At 42.3% G+C, this 18,184-nt stretch overlaps 1 protein-coding gene across 2 annotated transcripts in view; it reads left to right on the top strand.

Annotated features, from left to right (window-relative positions):
- The first annotated feature begins 1,613 nt into the window (after window positions 1-1,613).
- PELI1 (pellino E3 ubiquitin protein ligase 1) overlaps window positions 1,614-18,184 on the top strand; it is a 43,173-nt gene continuing 26,602 nt past the window's right edge. Inside the window, exons 1-2 of one of the 2 annotated variants that reach the window (XM_056487948.1) lie at window positions 1,614-1,885; window positions 13,920-14,084. In XM_056487948.1, the coding sequence (XP_056343923.1) occupies window positions 14,030-14,084 (55 nt within the window). In that variant the 5' untranslated portion in view covers window positions 1,614-1,885; window positions 13,920-14,029. The remainder of the gene's footprint in view (window positions 1,886-13,919; window positions 14,085-18,184) is intronic. The other variant, XM_056487950.1, reaches the window with a different exon arrangement.

The raw sequence follows: 18,184 nt of genomic DNA, 5'->3' as shown, positions 1-18,184 counted from the left end.
ACATACATATACATACACACGTGCAGACATGGAACTATAGAATTGTAGAATGCTAAGGATTTGGAAAGGACCTTAAAGATCATCTAGTTCCAGCACCTTATCCTGGGCAGATACACCTCCCAGTAGACCAGGTGGCTCAAGGTCTTGTCCAGCCTGGCTTTGAACACTGCCAGGGTTGGAGCATCCACAACCTTCCTGGGCAACCTGTTCTAGTGTCTCACCACTCTCACACTGAAAAAATTCTTCCTAACATCCAACCTCTATAAATTTCCTCTTTTCCGCTTTGTATCCATTACTCTTTGTCCTATCACTACAGCTTCCCTGGCTCCTCTGAAGGTTCCCCTTCAGGTATTGGAAAGCTGCTCTAAGTTCACACGATCTTCTCTTCCCTGGACTGAACAGCCCCAACCTTCTCAGCCTGTCTTTGTACAACAGCTGCTCCAGTTCTCTTGGCAGCTTCATGGCCCTTCTCCGGACTTGCTCCAGCAGTTCCACGTCTTTCTTATGTTGTGGACACCAGAACCATACGAAGTATTCCAGGTGGGCTCTCACAAGAGCAGAACGGCGGGGGGGGACCCTGCTAGCCACACTCCATTTGAGGCAGCCCGGGACTGTGTGGGGACACGAAGCGCAGGTGAGTGGGTGCACACACCTGCACACAGGTACACACACCTGCACACAGGCACATACCTGCACACAGGTACACACCTGTACACAGGCACACACCTGCACACAGGCACACACACCTGCATACAGGTACACACCTGCACACAGGCACATACCTGCACACAGGTACACACACCTGTACACAGGCACACACACCTGCATACAGGCACATACCTGCACACAGGTACACACACCTGTACACAGGCACACACACCTGCATACAGGCACATACCTGCACACAGGTACACACACCTGTACACAGGCACACACACCTGCATACAGGCACACACCTGCACACAGGCACACACCTGCACACAGGTACACACACCTGCACACACCTGCACACACCTGCACACCTGCACACAGATACACACCCACACACAGGCGCACACCCGCACACAGTCACACACCTGCCCACACCTGCACACAGGTACGCACCCGCACACCTCCACACAGGTACACACCTCCACACAGGTACACACCTGCACACAGGTACACACCCGCACACAGGCGCACACCTGCACACAGGTACACACCCTCACACAGGTACACACCCGCACACAGGTACACACCCGCACACCTGCACACAGGTACACACCTGCACACAGGTACACACCCTCACACAGGTACACACCCGCACACAGGTACACACCCGCACACCTGCACACAGGTACACACCTGCACACAGGTACACACCCGCACACAGGCGCACACCCGCACACAGGCGCACACCTGCACACAGGTACACACCTGCACAAAGGTGCACATCTGCACACAGCTGTGCGGGCACACGGGCTGCGCTCAGCGCGGGGCGGGGAGGCGGGACTACAACTCCCGCCATGCCCCGGGGCGGGCAGGAGGCGTGGCCCCACCGGGCCCCGCCCCGCCGGTGTGGCGCGCGCGGCGGGCGGGGCGGGGCGGGGCGGGGCGGGGCGGGGGCGGCGCGCGGCAGTCGGTGTGAGGCGGCGGAGCCGGCGGCGTGCGTCGGCTTCTTCTCCCCGGCCGCTTCCAGCAGCTGCCGCTGCTGCTCCCCGACCCGCGGCTCGCAGCACCCGCAGCCCTGCCGGCCGGAGGTGAGCGCTCTGAGGCTTCAGCCCTTGGCGCCCAGTCGGAACTATCGCCCTCCGCGCGGCCGTGAGGAGCCCGAGGCTGCCCCTTCCCCCCGCTCCCGGCCTGCCGGCGTGGGCTGCCTCTTCTGCCCGTTTCCTTCCTCCCCGGGGTGAGTATCGCGCCTGTCGCGACAGAGCGCCGCTGTCGAGAGGATGGGGGGCCTGCCCGGGGCCTGCCCCGTTCCTGCCTTCCTCGGGCTCCTTCCTCCCCTCGCCGCCCTGCGCGCTTTGTATTGCGCCTCGCAGGCTCCCTTGTTGTGCTTGTTTCTAAAATAATTCTCCATCCCTTTGTGTTTGGTTTTTTTTTTCCCCCCTCCACCGGCGTTTGGGAAGTTTTTTTGTCTTCTTTTATTTTGTATCTTTATTTTTCTTTTTTTTTTTTTTTTTTTTTTTTTTTTTTTTTTTTTTTTTGTTTAATCTTTTTTTTGCTTCCCACCCGCCCGGAGTTGGCCCCGCTGTGGGGCTGGATGTGCTGGGGAAGCTCTTTGTCATGGAGCGGCTGCCGAGTGGTCTGGCCTCGGGAAGAACATCACTTAAAAAAAAAAAAAAAAAAAAAAAAAAGTCGTTCAGTGCTCGAACACTAGGGTTCTGTTGAATTTGGGGTGGATTTTTTTTTTTTTTTTTTTGGCGGCGGTGGTGATGATATATGTGTATTTTTTGGGGGTAAGAACGCGTTCTCCCCCCGCCTCCCCCGCCAAGTCCATTGATCGCAGCCTCCCGTGCCGAAGCGCGGAATGGGAGCAGCACGCAGGCGGGTGACAACAAAACAAAGGGGGATTTTGTTTGGCTGTTGTTAACCTGAAAGATCTTGGTGGGAAAGCTTGCTTCTTTTTCTTTCTGGATTTTTTTTTTTTTTTTTTTAATCCCTAGCGTTTCCAAATTTGATGTTGTTTTACTCTGGAAAAATCCATCTGGGCGGTGGGTAAGTTGTGTCTTTAATCTTAAGATTCTTGGGGGTATTGCAGGGTTTCTCTCCCATCTCCTCAGCCCTGGCTCTTTTGTGAGCAGCCCGCCGTCCAGCGCGACTTGTGTCTGGCTTTTCTTTTCACTCTTGTTTTCATCTAGTTAAATAATGCGTTTTCAGGAGGATCTAGTAGGAGGGGGACATTTCTGCCTGCAACAGCTGTAGAGAAGATATTTAAAAGGCAAGGGAGAGAAGGAGCAGTTGTGTTTTTAGCTGAAGAATTTTCGTCTGATAAAGGGTATATTTTAAAGCAGTTACGTTTTTATACCGGAAGCATTCTACCCCCTTTGTTTTTGTTTTAACTGCCACCTCAAAAACTGCAGCTACTTCACCTCTGCAAAATGCAGCTTCTGGAATACATGCGAGCAAAAAGCAGTCTGGCTGTAATGCTGGTGGTGTTTCTGGCCTTAAAGGCCACCTTTTTTTCTTTTTTTTTTTTTTCCCTTGGACTCATCTGCCTTGAAAAAACACTACTTGGCAAGAAAAATTACAAAGCCTTTCAGCTGGATAGATGCTGGTGCTTCTGCATCAGAAGGACGATAGGGTTTTGGGGTTTTTTTTCTCATTTTGAACGCGGATGGGAGGCGGGGGGAGACCCGGGGAAAAAAAAAAAAAAAGGCAGTTTCCGGTTTCTGTTCAGCAGCGTTTCGAATATTTTTTTCCCACAAAGAAGCAACCGGATGACCTGTTGATGATACATCTTCAGTTGCTTTTTGTTCCAGAAGGCGCCTGTAGGTTAGTGGAGATGAACAGGCTGCTCAGATCTTCGTTTGCATGTGTTGTTGTGTGGTCTGTGTTGTGTGGCTTTGTAATGTTTTAGGTCGACAGTTTTGGACTGAGTAATGTAGAGCCAAAGTTCAAACGTCTGCCCGGGACATTTCTCCCTTTCCTCTCCACCACTGTCCTTTCCCTCAAGAAAACGTGTGGTTTTTTGAAAATTGAGCATTGGTAGTTGGAAAATTAGACTCTCTTGGTGCTGTGCAAGAGAAGTGTCCTAACTCTTTGAAGTTGTGTGAATGGCCTGGCAGGAAGCTTTAGGAATGCATATTGGTTGTGTGTAGGTTGCTACTGGGTACCTTAAGCTTCAACATCTCCTATTTCAAACGAATTAAACATGTAGGAGCACCTACTGTTACGCTGAGTAAAGTCGTGTAACGTGTGCCTCATGAATGGTTCCGTTCTTACTAAACACTGGAATGTATTTCTCAACACAGCAGGTCACAGTGCTAGTGTTCATCTTAGAAATTAAAATTTTGAGTAACTACCAGTGCTTCAGTTAAAGAGCTTAATATGCTACCTTTGCTACAACCATTTTGTATTTTGGTAGCAATATTAGTTTCTATTAAGAAACCAGGTGTGGAAAGCAGGATACTTTCACTTCAGCATTTTTAGCTAGTGACTGGGTTTGTAGTTACAAAATAGAGGGTCATGTGCTTGGAGCCAGTGGTATTAAAAACTCTTATTCATTTGTAATGAGCTAATTACAAGTATTTTTTTATATAAAATGTTTTTTCAAACAAGAACTGTGGTGTACAGGACAGCAGAAAACCCAAAGCTGTTTGTAGATGCTAATCCATGCCCTGAGCTAAAAAAGGGAGAATGAGGGTGTTTCATGAGAAGTCAGTCACCTTTAAGTGCATACTTGTAAGTGGAATTACACAGGTGATTAGCAGCTCCTGCTGGATGCCGGTAATTGGAGGTACTTGTTGCTGGCTGGTCACTGTGCGCCTTGCTGGTTAGATTGTAAAAGTTTTGAATGAACATCAGGATGAAAAAGTCCAGCTCTTTTGCCTCCTAGACATTCATTCCTTAATCTCCAGATTCACAAGCGTGCTGACAAACTGTTGAAGGAAGTGACAGCAAAGACATGGGCTAGTAGGTTGAGCACCGCTGAATGCTGCTGAGTTTCAGTGGAAAAAGAGCGAACGTGTTTCCATCTGATCTTGTTTCTGTTTCCTTTCAATCTACTGGTTTGCAGGATGCACCAGGAAGTGTCACGCTCCTGTAGTTCCCCAGTTCTACTGAAGTTAATACTGTATCTCCAGTCAGGCCCAGGTAGCCTACCTGGGTAAAAAATCTGTAGGGAAGAAGGTAAAATAGCAATTTGGTTATGAAGAATCGAGTCTGTTGGGCAAAACTTAAGTGGCTCTGTGCCTCTCAGGAAGTGGTGGGCAGCTTGTGGGATACATATCCCTGTCCCTTCTCTGCTGTAGGCTCTCCAGTGGGTGATTGGGGGTGATCTGGTGCAATGAGGTAGCATCATGGCACATTTTTTGTAGCCTTAATGTTTTGTAGTGGATGTGGCAATTAGTAATTACAAATGATTGTGTTTCTATGTATTCAAAAGCCTTCCTTTCAAGTTAAAAAAGATGGAAGCTCTTTGTCCTGCTACAAATACTCCGAAACTTAAAAAAAAAATCAAACTCTACCTTGTTTCTGCCTTCTGCTAAAAGTAAAAACTCTCTGACAATTACCTGATTTGCAGAAAAATGAGAGTCTTGCACATTACCAGTATGTTCTTTTACAAGTATCCGGTATTTATATTGGTTTGAAAAGAAACTTTTTCTTCGGGTAGGCAGAGGTTCTTGGGTGCTTTGCACGAGTTAGTGCACAGCTTTTGGGCTACCTAGGTGAGATCTATGCTATGGCCTTCTTTTGCTGACCCATGTGACATAATTTGGAGCACCAAATGTTCCTAGCTGCTCAAAGTGACCTTTCTGGAATAACCCTGTAGTGATGGGTGATTGTGAAATAGTTGACTGGAAACTACAGGCTTTGCAGGAAAAAGCTGTTGTCCTCTGCTGGCAGCCTGTGCTGGAGGTAGGTGCCCATCAATAGCAGTCCTGCTCCTGGCTGATGTGTGAGGTGGCACTTGGGGACGTGGGCTCAACTGTGAGCGAGTCAGCAGCTTGTTTGGTTGGGGCTGAATGCCATGCCTGAGTGGGAGCGTTTGGTTAAGGATTGATGGTATCCCCTGGAGCCTGCCATGCAGGAGCACGGCTCAGTTCGTGAACAGGTAATAAAAGTTAATCTGCTGACCTTGGTTTTAATCTATGCTGCTGCATTTAATCACAGTGACTTGAATGCCACCCATGGTACTTATGTAAATGCTGAATTTTGGGCTTGAATCTTGTTCTCGAGAGCAGAGTGGACTAAACCTTGCAGTGAGTTTCTGGCTGTGGTTTCAGAATTGGGCGTATCCTATAATTTTACACTTCTAATTAAAGCTATATTGCAGTTCTTAGATTAGGAGCGGTCAAAACCTCTTACTCTGGTCCAGTAATTATATTCCTGTCAGGAAGAGGATTTGTTCAATTCACATTCACTTTCCTTGTTAACCTGCATATGTTGTAGAAGACTTGGGATATGTGTCAATGTTGGCTCAAAACACTCTTGGTCTGCCTTAATGTTGGCTAGACAGCTCTGCCAACCAGATGTTTTCCTGTGCCAGCCCTGTTTGTAGAAGTTAATTGCATAAATGTGTTTTTAGAAGGGAGAAAAGCATTCCTTGTGAGAAGTTTTTTTTAATAGTACAGAGCTATTTGGAGCAGGGACATGCTGGTGTGGCTACATTAGGGTATGTGTATATATGTGTGAACAGCAAGGAGGGTATTGAAAGGTTATAGTTGAAAAGGCCCAAATCAGAAAAGATCTCTGGAATACTTTTTTGTTATTCTTAAGGGTAGTTGATAATATGAATAGCTACTAGATAATTATATTTTGTGGATTGATTGAGGTTTTGAGTTACTGGGATACATAAATGTGTAGATACTTGCAGGTTATGGCTTTGGAGTAAGTTAGTCAAGTAGGATTCTCTGGAGGATAGTTTATTTGAGCTAGGACTTGAAGATACAAAACAGCAAACAAACAAAACCAAGAAAAAACCCCAAAGCAACCAAAATCCAGAAAAATAATACAACACAAATCCCTGCCTAGCCAGAATCTTCTGTTAAGTAGACCACCATCGATGGTTTTTTCTTTCATTGCCAGTTGATTCATCTGTCTGGATGTACTTAGCTGCTTGTATTTTTTTTTTTTTGTTTGTAATGATTCTGTAATTATATAACCCTTTGGGTTTCATTATAAATGTTTAAAAACACTCTTTTCTGAGCTGGGGTACCTATTTTCCTTAATTTATGGAGAGGGTAGGGAATACGTATAGAATTTGAAGGCGCTGGTTTGGTTTTTGTTGTGAAGACTGTTAAGATTTGACATTGGTGGAGCTCAAGGCCTGCCAAGAATTTGTGAAGGCATAGTGAGAAGAAACTTGGTGATGTGATTTGTACATCTCACACTGTCCTGCTTGGCTCTTCAGTGTTTCTGCTTAATTATCTGAACCATGTAGTGAGCAACTGGAAAGTTGCAGCTGTTGGGTTACTTTGTCCCTGCCAGTTTATCCCCGTGGATGGTAACCCCTTGATCTGGGCCATAAACACTAATGGCTTCATTGTTCTTTGGGTCAGGACAGTCAAACTGGCATCTCTGGATTAGATCTAGGAAATGTTTCACCCAGCTGGTCATCTTTACCCAGGAATTGATTGGTGATGTCTGGAACAGCTTGCATGGCACCTGGGTAGAACTGGAGGCTTTAGGAAAGGGAGCTCATGTGCCTGTGCAGCCTGCACGTAGAGCCCCCTTAAACATCTCATCCTTTGGGCCCTGTAAGACAAGGTTTAACTAGTCACAAATGTAAGCTGGGGGTTCCATATAGTTGTAGTTCCTTTCCTTGTGTCAGGATCATGCCTTTCCAGCAGTTGCAGCTCTGCCCCAAAGTGACACTTTCTCTGTTCCCAAATCCTTCTGTTTTCCATAGTCTAGCAGTATTAAACAGTAATGACTTGATTTTTAAAGTCATACAAGCCTGAGTATTGCATCTGTATTTTTTTTGTCCTAAGTCAAATTGTTTGTTAAATGATAAAAGTGGTCCCTGAAGAATTTCCACTAAGAAATCTCAAGGCTCCTCTTCTCTTTAAGTGTTAATATGTATACTGAGATTTTTGTCTCATGCTATCTTGATATCCTTTCCACTTGTCTGAAGCAGTTGTAGTTCCATACAATGTTTTTACAAGAATAATTGTCTTAATCTTGATGTAACACAGATTTAAACAGGGAAAGTAAGCAATGATCCTTATGTCAGATCATGGAGCTGAATTGTTTATTTGGTATGAGGTTAGGGGTAAAAATGCACAATTCATCGTATATGGAGGCTTACTAGAAGTAATTTTCTTTTAAAGAACTTGTTGCTCATTTTGCTTTATTAATGCACCTCTTGGGATAAACTGCTATATTCTAAAAATGTCAGTTCTGTCATTTCCCACTAATATTTTTTCTTTGTTTGGCTTGATTTACTTTATTCCTGAGCCACTTTAAATACTCTGAGGAATGCTCAGCATGGAAGAAAATAAATGTAGGTAGATATTTGAGTTGCTGTGTTTAGATTGCTGCTGTCTTTTAAGGTTAGCAAGAGATGACTTTGAACTTTTGTGCTGCAGTGCAAGAGAGTAAAGTGGCTTAAACCCTTACTAATATTGTAGGTAGGTTATGTCCTATCCTCTTGGATTTGGATCTGACTCCTTTTTGCTGGGCAGCTGCCATCTTTTGAATTTAGGAACATGCTACAAAATCTGATAGAAACTGGGAGAGCTCCTCCTGTGTAGGAAACCAGAGTAGTTCGCTTAATATTTGAGAAGCTAGAGCTATGGACTGTTCAGTCAATACTGCTATTTTCATCTTCATGATCAAGCATTCATGGTAATTAGATTTCAGATTTAGGATGCTGCTTTCAGAAGTCCACCAAAAACTGTATCATGCCTGCAAGTGGCATGGGCACGTTGTCTGTGCAGTTGAATAGTTACAAGGGGAGAAGATAATAGTCCAGCTGTAAGACAAGTAATTGTAGTAACACCTCAGTTCAGCACCCGCTAGCTGTGAGGGTATTTATTTAATGTACTTCCAATAAAGAGCTGGGAGAGACCCAGCTCAAATGGCCTGAAACTTGGAGACAGTTTGTTAAGAACTGCTTTCGAACGGGACAAAGGTGTAGCAGTTCTGCAGGAGGTATGCAGAGTACCAGAACACCGGAGAGCAGACACATAATGCTTCATTTGTTCTTTTTCTCATGTGAAAATGGTGAGGCAAATTTGTGATGGTAGTGCCAACACTTCAGATAAACACTGCTTCCTGCTCCAATCTGCTGTCCTCTTAGAGTTTAAAAGATCGTGTTTTAATATACATACATACATGTAGATATATATGCATATCATATTTGTTTATAACTGCACTTCATACCCTGGCATTAGCAGACCAAGCCTTAGACAAATTACATTGTAATGCATATTAGTCTGAAGATAGGTGATCACCCCTTTGTGCTTAGATGATTTCCATGGCCAAGTTACGAATCTTTGTTCTTTTTTTTTTTTTTTTTTTTTTTAATGATAAGGTAATTGCTGTGCTGCTGGTAGCCCACATCAATTGTTTTAGTATTTATTAGATGCTGTGTTTGGTGGATGTGAAATATCATTCCAGTTGAGCTCTCCCTTTTGGTGCAGTGTGAGCTGTTGCCTGTTGGGTGAGGTTTCTGTAAACTGCTTGAGGTTGTTCCTGAGGGCTGAAGTGTACCATGGTGAGGGTAACTAGTTGGTGGGGTTTTTTCTCTTGTCGTTTAAAAGAAGTGGTGTGTTACTGTATTAAGGCTGTCAGCCGCCTGCTGAAGTTGAGGAACTGAACTCGACCATGCAGGCAAATAAATGCACAAATAGCTTTTATTTTTATCCTTTTTTTTTTTTCCTTGCACGTGTGCATATTTATGCAGTCAGTACTGTGGCAGTATTTTAGCTTTGTCAGAGGGTTTCTGAGCAGCAGATGTGAACATAGAGTAGATTCTTGTACCTCTCACTGCTGGCTGAGAAAGGTTAGGGTGCTCTAGTAGAAAGTGTAAGTTTATAAACCATTTGTGACTGAGAGCAACTACTTTTGAATTCTTATGCTGTTATATATAGGCTATTTAATTTTTTCCTCACTGAAATAAGCATTCATATGTGACTCTTCTGAGATATGCATAGATAGCAAGGGGAACCTCTGCCTCAAGAGGAAAGTGTCACAAGAATTTTTGCTGTCTTTCCTTTACTCCCCCAACTTTGGGGAGGGACTTATTCAATATTGCCAATGTATAAACAGGAGCAGAGAGAGGAGCCTGATACAAAAGGTGAGGGAAAAGTTAATGCTTATTTTAAAGCCAAGAGAGACCAGTCATAGGGAGAAATGAACATTATCACATTAATAATCACATGTCTGGTGTCTTTCAGTCTCTTGAGTCCACAATAGCAAGTATTGTAGACATTCTGCTATTATTTTACAGCTATTAATGAGAAGTAACAGTCAGATTTATCTGGCTGGTTTATATATTTTAAAACCTCCATCACCAAGAAATAAGAGCTTTAAAGATAGTGCTTGGCTGACATGTAGAGTGAGATGGCACGAGAAGTTTCTTGCCTCACTTTGGGCTGGTGTTAAGTGTAGCATTGCCTATTTTCTCTTCTCTTGCTGCTCCAGTTTCCCAAGGCAGGGCTGCAGCTGAGATGTAACAAAGCTGGAATTGTGCTCCACTCTCCTGTTCAACTAGGAAAGAGCACAGGATATAGGAGATGGCAGGGAGAGGAACCTGTGTGCTGAGATGGTGCATGATGTCTCCAAAGCCCCAGATGGATGCTAGGCTTGTCTCCTGTTTTTGTCCTTATTTTAAGAAAGGTAAGGAACTCACAGGTGTGTTGATGTTTCATTTGTTAATGTTTGGAGGCTGCTACAGAAATGCAAATAAGTGTTCAGTTACTAATCCAACCTTGCTGTGCTTTGAGGCATGTCTACTAATGAAGTACCAACAAATGTGAAGGTGGGTGAAAAAAATCCACAGCACAGCATGAGTTCCCTGAGTTCAGGCTTCCCATTTTTCTTCTGCTTTCCCTGTCAGATGTTTAGAAGTGTCAGCATGACTGAGGACCAGGCAGAGAGCTTATGTGAAGCACAAACCTGATGCTGAGCAGGAAAGCACAGTGTTTTGGAATGTGGGGAGGTCTAACATCTGTTTGTAACCTTTTGTCACAAGTGGAAGGGATTATGGAATGACAAATAGTGATTCTTTGCCAATGGGCCTGGGTTCCATTCAGTGATGCACAAAGCATGCCAGTTAGATTTAATACAAATGTTCCCCCGGAAAGATCACCTTGATTTAATTTTTTTTCAGCTGCATAAAGTGGAAATGAACTGAGGCTTTCTGTTTGTTCTTTAAAGACTAAGTACTATATTTCTAGCTCTTGGCAGACGTTGTCCACAAGTACTTCATGTTCCATTGGGCTTAAGCCAAATTTAATGTACCGTGTGTACTGAAAGCATCAAAAACAGACTTACTTTAATTTTAGATTTTACAGTTACTGTTATTGATTTTTCTTAGAGCTGTTCCATCCAATCTGCTAGCATCTTAATTTTTTTCCCTGCAGGAGTTTGGGGAAGAACCATGATGGTCTTTATTTGTGTGGCTAGGGACTGTTCATGTCAGTGAGAGCTGTAGATCAGATGTCTTTGCAATGGCCAGACTCTTTATTTGTAGAAGCTAAATCAGCACACTGCATTATTTGTGAGCTCTTTTCTTCAGTCTGACTGATATGTTGTGACTGAGGACAGTGTTAAAAGGAGAGTCTGTCAACTGTCTTTCAAGAAACTTGATTTTTATAAAATCCTGAGACAGGAAGCTGAACATACCAAAAATTGTGAACCTTGATTTTTCAGCACTTCCATGCTATATGAATAGAAAGAAGCCTGACAGAAAGACCTTGGACTCCAAAGAGACAAAAAAGGGAAGAGGTAGGGGAGAGAAGCAGAGCACAAGTAGGAATTATGGTAGGTAGACAAAGAGAGGAAGAAAATAGCGGAGGGAAAGGATAGGATATAATGCAAAACTGCCAACCAGTATGGGCTGGAGCTTTTTTAATGATACAGTCCTCAGGTCTGCTGATCCCTGCCTGACAGCTGTGGCTGCTGGCCTCAAATTTTGGCTGTTCATCTTTTATTTTCAACCCTCAAGGCCAAGTAGCTGTGCATAAGCATGGCTTCTGGCTAGGTGTCTCAGATTCAGAGCGGGACAGGATTCCCCTCCATTGTGTTGATGTGGAGCAGCATGACATTCAGTGAAGCCTGGGTTTTCCCTTTCACTCCTTCTGCTGAGGCTGCTTTTATTAAATGGCAGCCTGTTCTGGCTTTTGCTTTGCAACTTGAACAGACCTAGCAGAGGGTAAAGTTGCTCAGTGCTTCAGAGACCTACATCTAAGTGGGGGAATCTCTCTTGGTAGAGAGAGACTTAAAATTGCGATGAGTTCTAATGATAACCATTGTAGTTAAAGTATATGGGAATTCAAAGTTAGTCTGTATTGTAAGCTTAACCATGGCAATTTGTGATTTTTCTTAGGCCTCACTCTTGTGCTGAAGTACTAAGCATGGTTTTAAGTCATGTGTCTAGTTCTCAGCCACAGTTTATATTTCAGATTTTATTCCATCTCAGATGCTGATTAGTCTTTGGGATTTGTTAGTCTTCAGGTATCTCACAGTGTTCAGACACTATTTTGTTACCTACACCTGTCTTCTCATTCTACTCAATGTACTGGAGTCTCTGTTGGGCCATGTTCAGTTTCTGCAGGTTATCTTTGCTAGGCAGTGCCAGAAGCTTTCCCAGCATGCAGCCAAGTGACCAATTGAGAACAAATGCTGGTGGAAGAGTTTTTCAACTGGACCATAACCTGTGCTAATGTTGGTGCATCCCAGGTTTTATTGTAGCAACTGATTATGGAGGTATCTTGCATTAATTTGAGCAGACAAAATACTGCCCTGTGAAGAAATGTGCTGGAAATTAAGCCTTGGTGGAGTCAGAGCTTCAGGTTGTTCCAAATGTGTTTTTGTAACTGAGACAGAATTTTAATTTTTTCATTTATTGCTGTTACTGTGCTTGTTTTCAGGCTTAATTTTATACCATCCTTCATATAAGCTTAGTTTTAACTCCATATGCATGCTAATAAGATTATTGCAGTACTAATCAGTCTTTACTGATGAATGTAGCTTCTGTTACCTGAAAGAACAAAATAAATTGAATAGAAGAGTAAGTATACAGAAAATAAAATTAGCTCTAGTTAAAAATGGGAGTAGAGCTTCCTTGTTTTTCAAGATTTAACATAGCTTTTAAGTACAGCTCAGGAATAAATTCTTATTTCCTGTTATCTCACTACTAATTAGTCCGTGTGTTTAAAAATACATAATTTTACTATTTTTCTGGAAATTAACAGTCATGTGGAAAGGGGTCCCAACTCTTCGTTGCTGTCGTCTGTTCAGGTGCACTCAGCACTGAGTAAATCCAGTTGAGAAACAGTTTGGAGCATGGGTCTGTGGGAATCATGGTCGTGCAGAACCTTGTGCCATGTAGCTGCTGCTTTTGCAGGCAGCAGTGCTTTATGCCACCTTAAAATTGTTTAATTGCAGAACGTGTTCCTGCTATATGTTAACTACTAAGTTCAGGCATTCCTGCAGTCATGCAAATAGGTGATAAATAATAGCTCTGTGATGCAGGGCTCCTGTCTTTGCATGCAAAACTCATTCCTCTGTGCTAATGGCCAGGTTTGTCAGTGAAGAGAAGAATTTGGAAGGGAACTCTGGAGTTCATCTGGTCCAACTCCCCTTACTCTAGGTAGTTTCAAGTTAAAGCCAGCCCTTTCATCCCTTTCTTTTGCACGGTTTTGAATAACACACATCCAGGGAGTCTGCTGACAGTGCCTGTCTAATGCTTAACCTGCAACTGGCAGTCTTCTGTAAATGTAAAACTAGGATTTATCCAGTATAATTCAGAACATATTCTTAAATTTCAGTAAATCCTGAACACCAAGTGGCAACTGAATTCCCTCAATAGTGCTGAAGAACATTTATTTGCATTGCCTTGCACTAGGAGTCCTGACTGGAGGGTATATGCTGTGTTAAAAGACACATGTATTCCAGGAGACACTGAGCCAGCCTGTACAGAACCATTCTTTACAGTGGCTGTGAGTGACAGGTAGATCTCCTACCTGTGTCTCTGCCAGCTGACAGTTCTCAATTGCTGATGTGGACGGGGCCTAACCATATGGTCTCACTCTGGCTTTCTCTCGCAGTGTTGAAAATCGTTGTCCTGTCTGCACTAGCAGCTAACTGATCTCAGCTCATTGTTGACAGCCACCATCATCAGCAGGTCCCTTTCCCTCTGCGCGTGAGGCTTTTGATTATGTATCGTAAATCCAAGTGGAAGCGCGGTTACAATCTCGAGGGGCTTGGACACGGTGAGTTTGCATCTGCGCAGTTGTTCCCCAGGAACAACTTTTTTACTTGCACATGAACTTCTTTTCAAATTTTTAATCTAGAAAATTTGGTAACTACTTCTGGAGTTCCTTTCAAATAGAGCTTTTATTTACCTCTGGAAGATTTTGATTGAGATAAGCTGCTAAGAGTACATGTGTAGAACAATGCAAACTATTGTCTTCCTGTAACTATCTGTAAAGGTATTTGTTCTCTAATCGCTATTTTTTTTTTTTTTAATAAGTGGAAGAGAATGCTTTAACTAGTTCATTGGATAGTATCTCTCTACAGCAACTACAGCTTTTATAAAATGTAGATTATTATATTAGTGACATGCCTTCTAAACTGTGCCAAATTTATTTTCTCGTGCCCTAATGTTGAATTTCTACCTAAGGTTATTTCCAGAGGCTCTGATACAATATTTACTGCTTGATGAGAGTGCTGGCTTCTCCATCTCATCTCTCTGGACTGTGCACACACATAGCTCCCCCTCCCCAGATCTGAGCTATGCAATCCTTGGCCTGTCTTTACGCCAGACCTGCTGACCAGAGCTGAGCTTTCTCACTAACTCAAGAGAAACAAATTAATTGTGGGAGTTTCCTAAGAGATTCAGGGAGCGGTGCCTTAAGTTTTGTTATTAGACTGACTGTATATCCTTCTGATGTGGTAGGCTTAAAATTCTTGTATTGTTTTCTGTAGCTTTGCCTGTGAATGTGTCTGTAGCTTGTTCTTTTTCTCCTTAGCCCTCTGGTTTGAGAACAACAGCGCTGCCTCCTCTCAGTATTGCTTGAACCAAAGTATTAATGTGGTGTTGTGAGAACATCAACTTTACCTTGCTTAGACCAGTTTTCAAGTGGAGTTAATGTTAGTGAAATTGAGAGCACAACCTCAAGTACAAAGGTGTGATTATTAGTGAGAGGACTTTCGGTATAACTTTGGAAATGTTTATAGTTTTATTTTACATCTCAGGGGATTGGAGCAAATAGGCATGAGATGCTAATCGTAATAATGTTTTTCATGATCAAAGCTATCAGTACTTCAATGGCTGCTATTTCTGTTTCAACTGCCAAAGTCCTGAAACTAGTTATGAGCAGTCAGTATTGGTGGTTAGCAGCCTGAAACATTTAAGGTATGGGAAACACCACTTCATTATTCAACATGAGTATGCTGACTTGAATTCATGCTGCATATTTATTTTAGTTTCTGATCAGCCCTGTATTTCACTGTGCCTCTTGATTTTTCTGTCAAGTTTCTATTGTGAGTGAATTCTTAGTCCAAAATTCCTTAACTCTGCAAATGTATTTCAAGGGGAAGCTCAAGAAGTAGTGCAGTATGGAGGGTCTAGACCTTTAAAAGTAATGTAGGTGTTACAGTTTTCTTTTATAAACTTGAGAGTCTCGTTGGAAAATGCATTAGGAAGAAGTTTCTATCTAATGAAACTTGGTGGTCAGAGAGGACTTGCTGTGTTCAAGTGCTTGTACGTAGGCCAAAAACACTTGGAAAAACTTTAGGAAGAGCTGTGAAACTGTTGAAGCTGGAGGGTAGCTGGCATTTAAGTGCTTCATCTCTTCAGAGAAACAGTATACAACTTAAATACTATACCTGAGAGTTAACATTGTCTCTGAGAGTGGTGTAATTATTTTGAAGGTCTGGGGCTTACCAGAACCGAGTGGTGAATTAAATTACATGTCCAGCCAAGATTTGCTCTAGTACAGTCTTGCGTAGGGAGGCTGATAGTGATCTTGCTTATGCTGCTGGATTCAGTTGCCTTCAGTGCAGCTGAATCCCTACTTACCTGCGTAATTGGGCTCAAGTATCAGGTTTGGTGAAGTGACCTGGTAGATGGTGAAAAGCAGAATATGGGCTTCAATTTCTTAATTTCTTTTCCTTACTTAGCATGCTTTTTTTTTTTTTTTTTTTTTTTTTTGTTTTTTGTTTTTTTAATCCAGCAGTGTGCTTAGAAACAAAGTCAGTCCTGCTGCTCAGTACAATTGATCATCCGCTAATCAGTTTAGCTACAAATCTCAGTCATTTCTGTGAAACATTGGGCAGGTTGAATATAGTAATAAAAAGAGAGAGAACTAAGTCTGCTGCTTTGTAACTGTGCCAGGAAGTGATCCTTCCTCACTGACCAGTACCTTAGCTGTTCCAGCCATGGCATGATGTAGTTTTATTTTTTTAACAATGTCTTTATTTAGATTATCATTTTAACTAATGGTTTTGGCACGCTTTAAAAAGACACTTAAGGAAGAGTATCTTGTTGCAGAATTCTGATCTGGGCTAAGCTTACAGGCTGCAAGTATTTTTATTTTTTAAAATTTAATTAGAGAGTCTTCATTTGGGACGCTAAAAACCATCTTTGGAGCATTTTGAGTTTGCAGGCAGTTACCTGAAAGGCTGAAGTTCTGTCAAAGGATTCAGTATCCTGTATGCTGAAGCTGGTTTAGATTACTCTGTGCATTTGTGGTCAAAAAGAGATTTCATGTTGCTTTCAATTAACAAGAAGGCTTTTCTTATGATCTTTGATTTCAGTTGGCTGCCACTTCACTGGGAGTTTTGACTGTAATATTTCAATGCCCTTTTGTGTCAGGCTTTATCTTCGCTTAGCTTTTGTATTCTGGACTTTTTTTTGCCAATGAAGATAAATCTTGCTGCTTCAGTGTATACAATTATAGTGGTATTGTTTTGGGGATGAGAATTGCTGCCTTTCTTTTTCTTATACAATTTTTATGATTTAGGTAGACCTCTATATTAAAAGGTAAGGAATAGTGCTATGTCTCTGGGCAGCAAAGACACTTATTTAAATGTATTAATACAATAATTAGTAAGTAATGCGTGAGGATTTTCATTATTACTGAATGAGGGAGGATGATTGGAAGAGACAGGACTAGCTATGAAAAGAAATCTAGTAGTTCCTAAACTCACACCCCACTTCATGTTAGGCTCAGTCCTGTTTTTGAAAAGAAGGACCTAGAACAAGTAAAATATATTGTTAGTCCTGCAACTGGACTTCGGCAAATCCCAGTACAGCAAATGTGAGGATGCTTAGTTGTGAATTTTAATACCAGAAGCAGTAAAATACAGGTCTCTGTCACAAAACTGGGAATGTGCAGTTGTTCCCAAAAGTGGTGCTTTGCTCCGCAGGCACCCAGCTCTGACTCATGATAATTGTTAGGCAAGTTTCAGGGTTGAAATTTTGTGTCAACAGCTACAAGTCTATAATATTTACATCAGTCTTTTGAGCAGATGTAAAAAGTGTCTTATTTCTGATACAAAAAAGCTACTATAATTAGATTTAGTTATATTTTAGGTATAATGAAAGTTAAATAGCTGTATATCTAAAGTTATAGATTCTTTCTTGCCATGATATTAAACTGTGCTTTCAAAATTCAGAGCTTAGGCCTCAAATTGGTTTTAAAGTGAAGACTTTTATAGAAAATAGTTTTTTGTGCTTACCTGTTTTTATTGTTGTCAGGCTTTTAAGTATTTTTCTGCAATTCAAATGAAGTGCCTCCCTTCTGACAAGGAAAAAAAGCCTCAGCTTGGAAGTGATTACTAAAAGAAAAATGCTTCACCTCAGAAACTAATAAAATTATTGGAGCTGATATACTCCTTATGTTGGTTTTGTGACATTCTGTATTGTTGATAACATTTCAGAGTGGCTGACCTTGCATCTTTTTGTCCTAGCAGTCGTGTTTGCACACAAGGAATACTTTTACAAAATTGAGGAGGACAAGCTCCTGACAGTGCTCTATTTATTTGTATGGTTCAAGGTTTATTTTGGGGACATGTAATCCACACACTTCCATCAGTGAAATGCTAAAAGTACACAATGACGCCAGTGTTTTAAAAAGTTTAGGTACAATAGTGGCTGCTAATCTACAAAGTGTTTTCTTTATGTTTAAAGAATATTTGTTCTACAGCTGGGGTTGATATTGCCGGAGTGAGACTGAGCATGCTTGAGAGTGTGTTCTGCCACTAAGCTGCGTTGAGGCAACACACAGTGAGTGCAAAAGGCAGCTCTGATGATCAGCCTGACAAACTCGTAGTTTTCATCAAAATTCACCTGACAGTTCATAAAGTC

This window comes from Oenanthe melanoleuca, chromosome 3 (assembly GCF_029582105.1).
Source record: "Oenanthe melanoleuca isolate GR-GAL-2019-014 chromosome 3, OMel1.0, whole genome shotgun sequence".
In the NCBI taxonomy this organism is placed as follows: domain Eukaryota; kingdom Metazoa; phylum Chordata; class Aves; order Passeriformes; family Muscicapidae; genus Oenanthe; species Oenanthe melanoleuca.
This window is presented reverse-complemented; position numbering and strand designations above follow the sequence as displayed.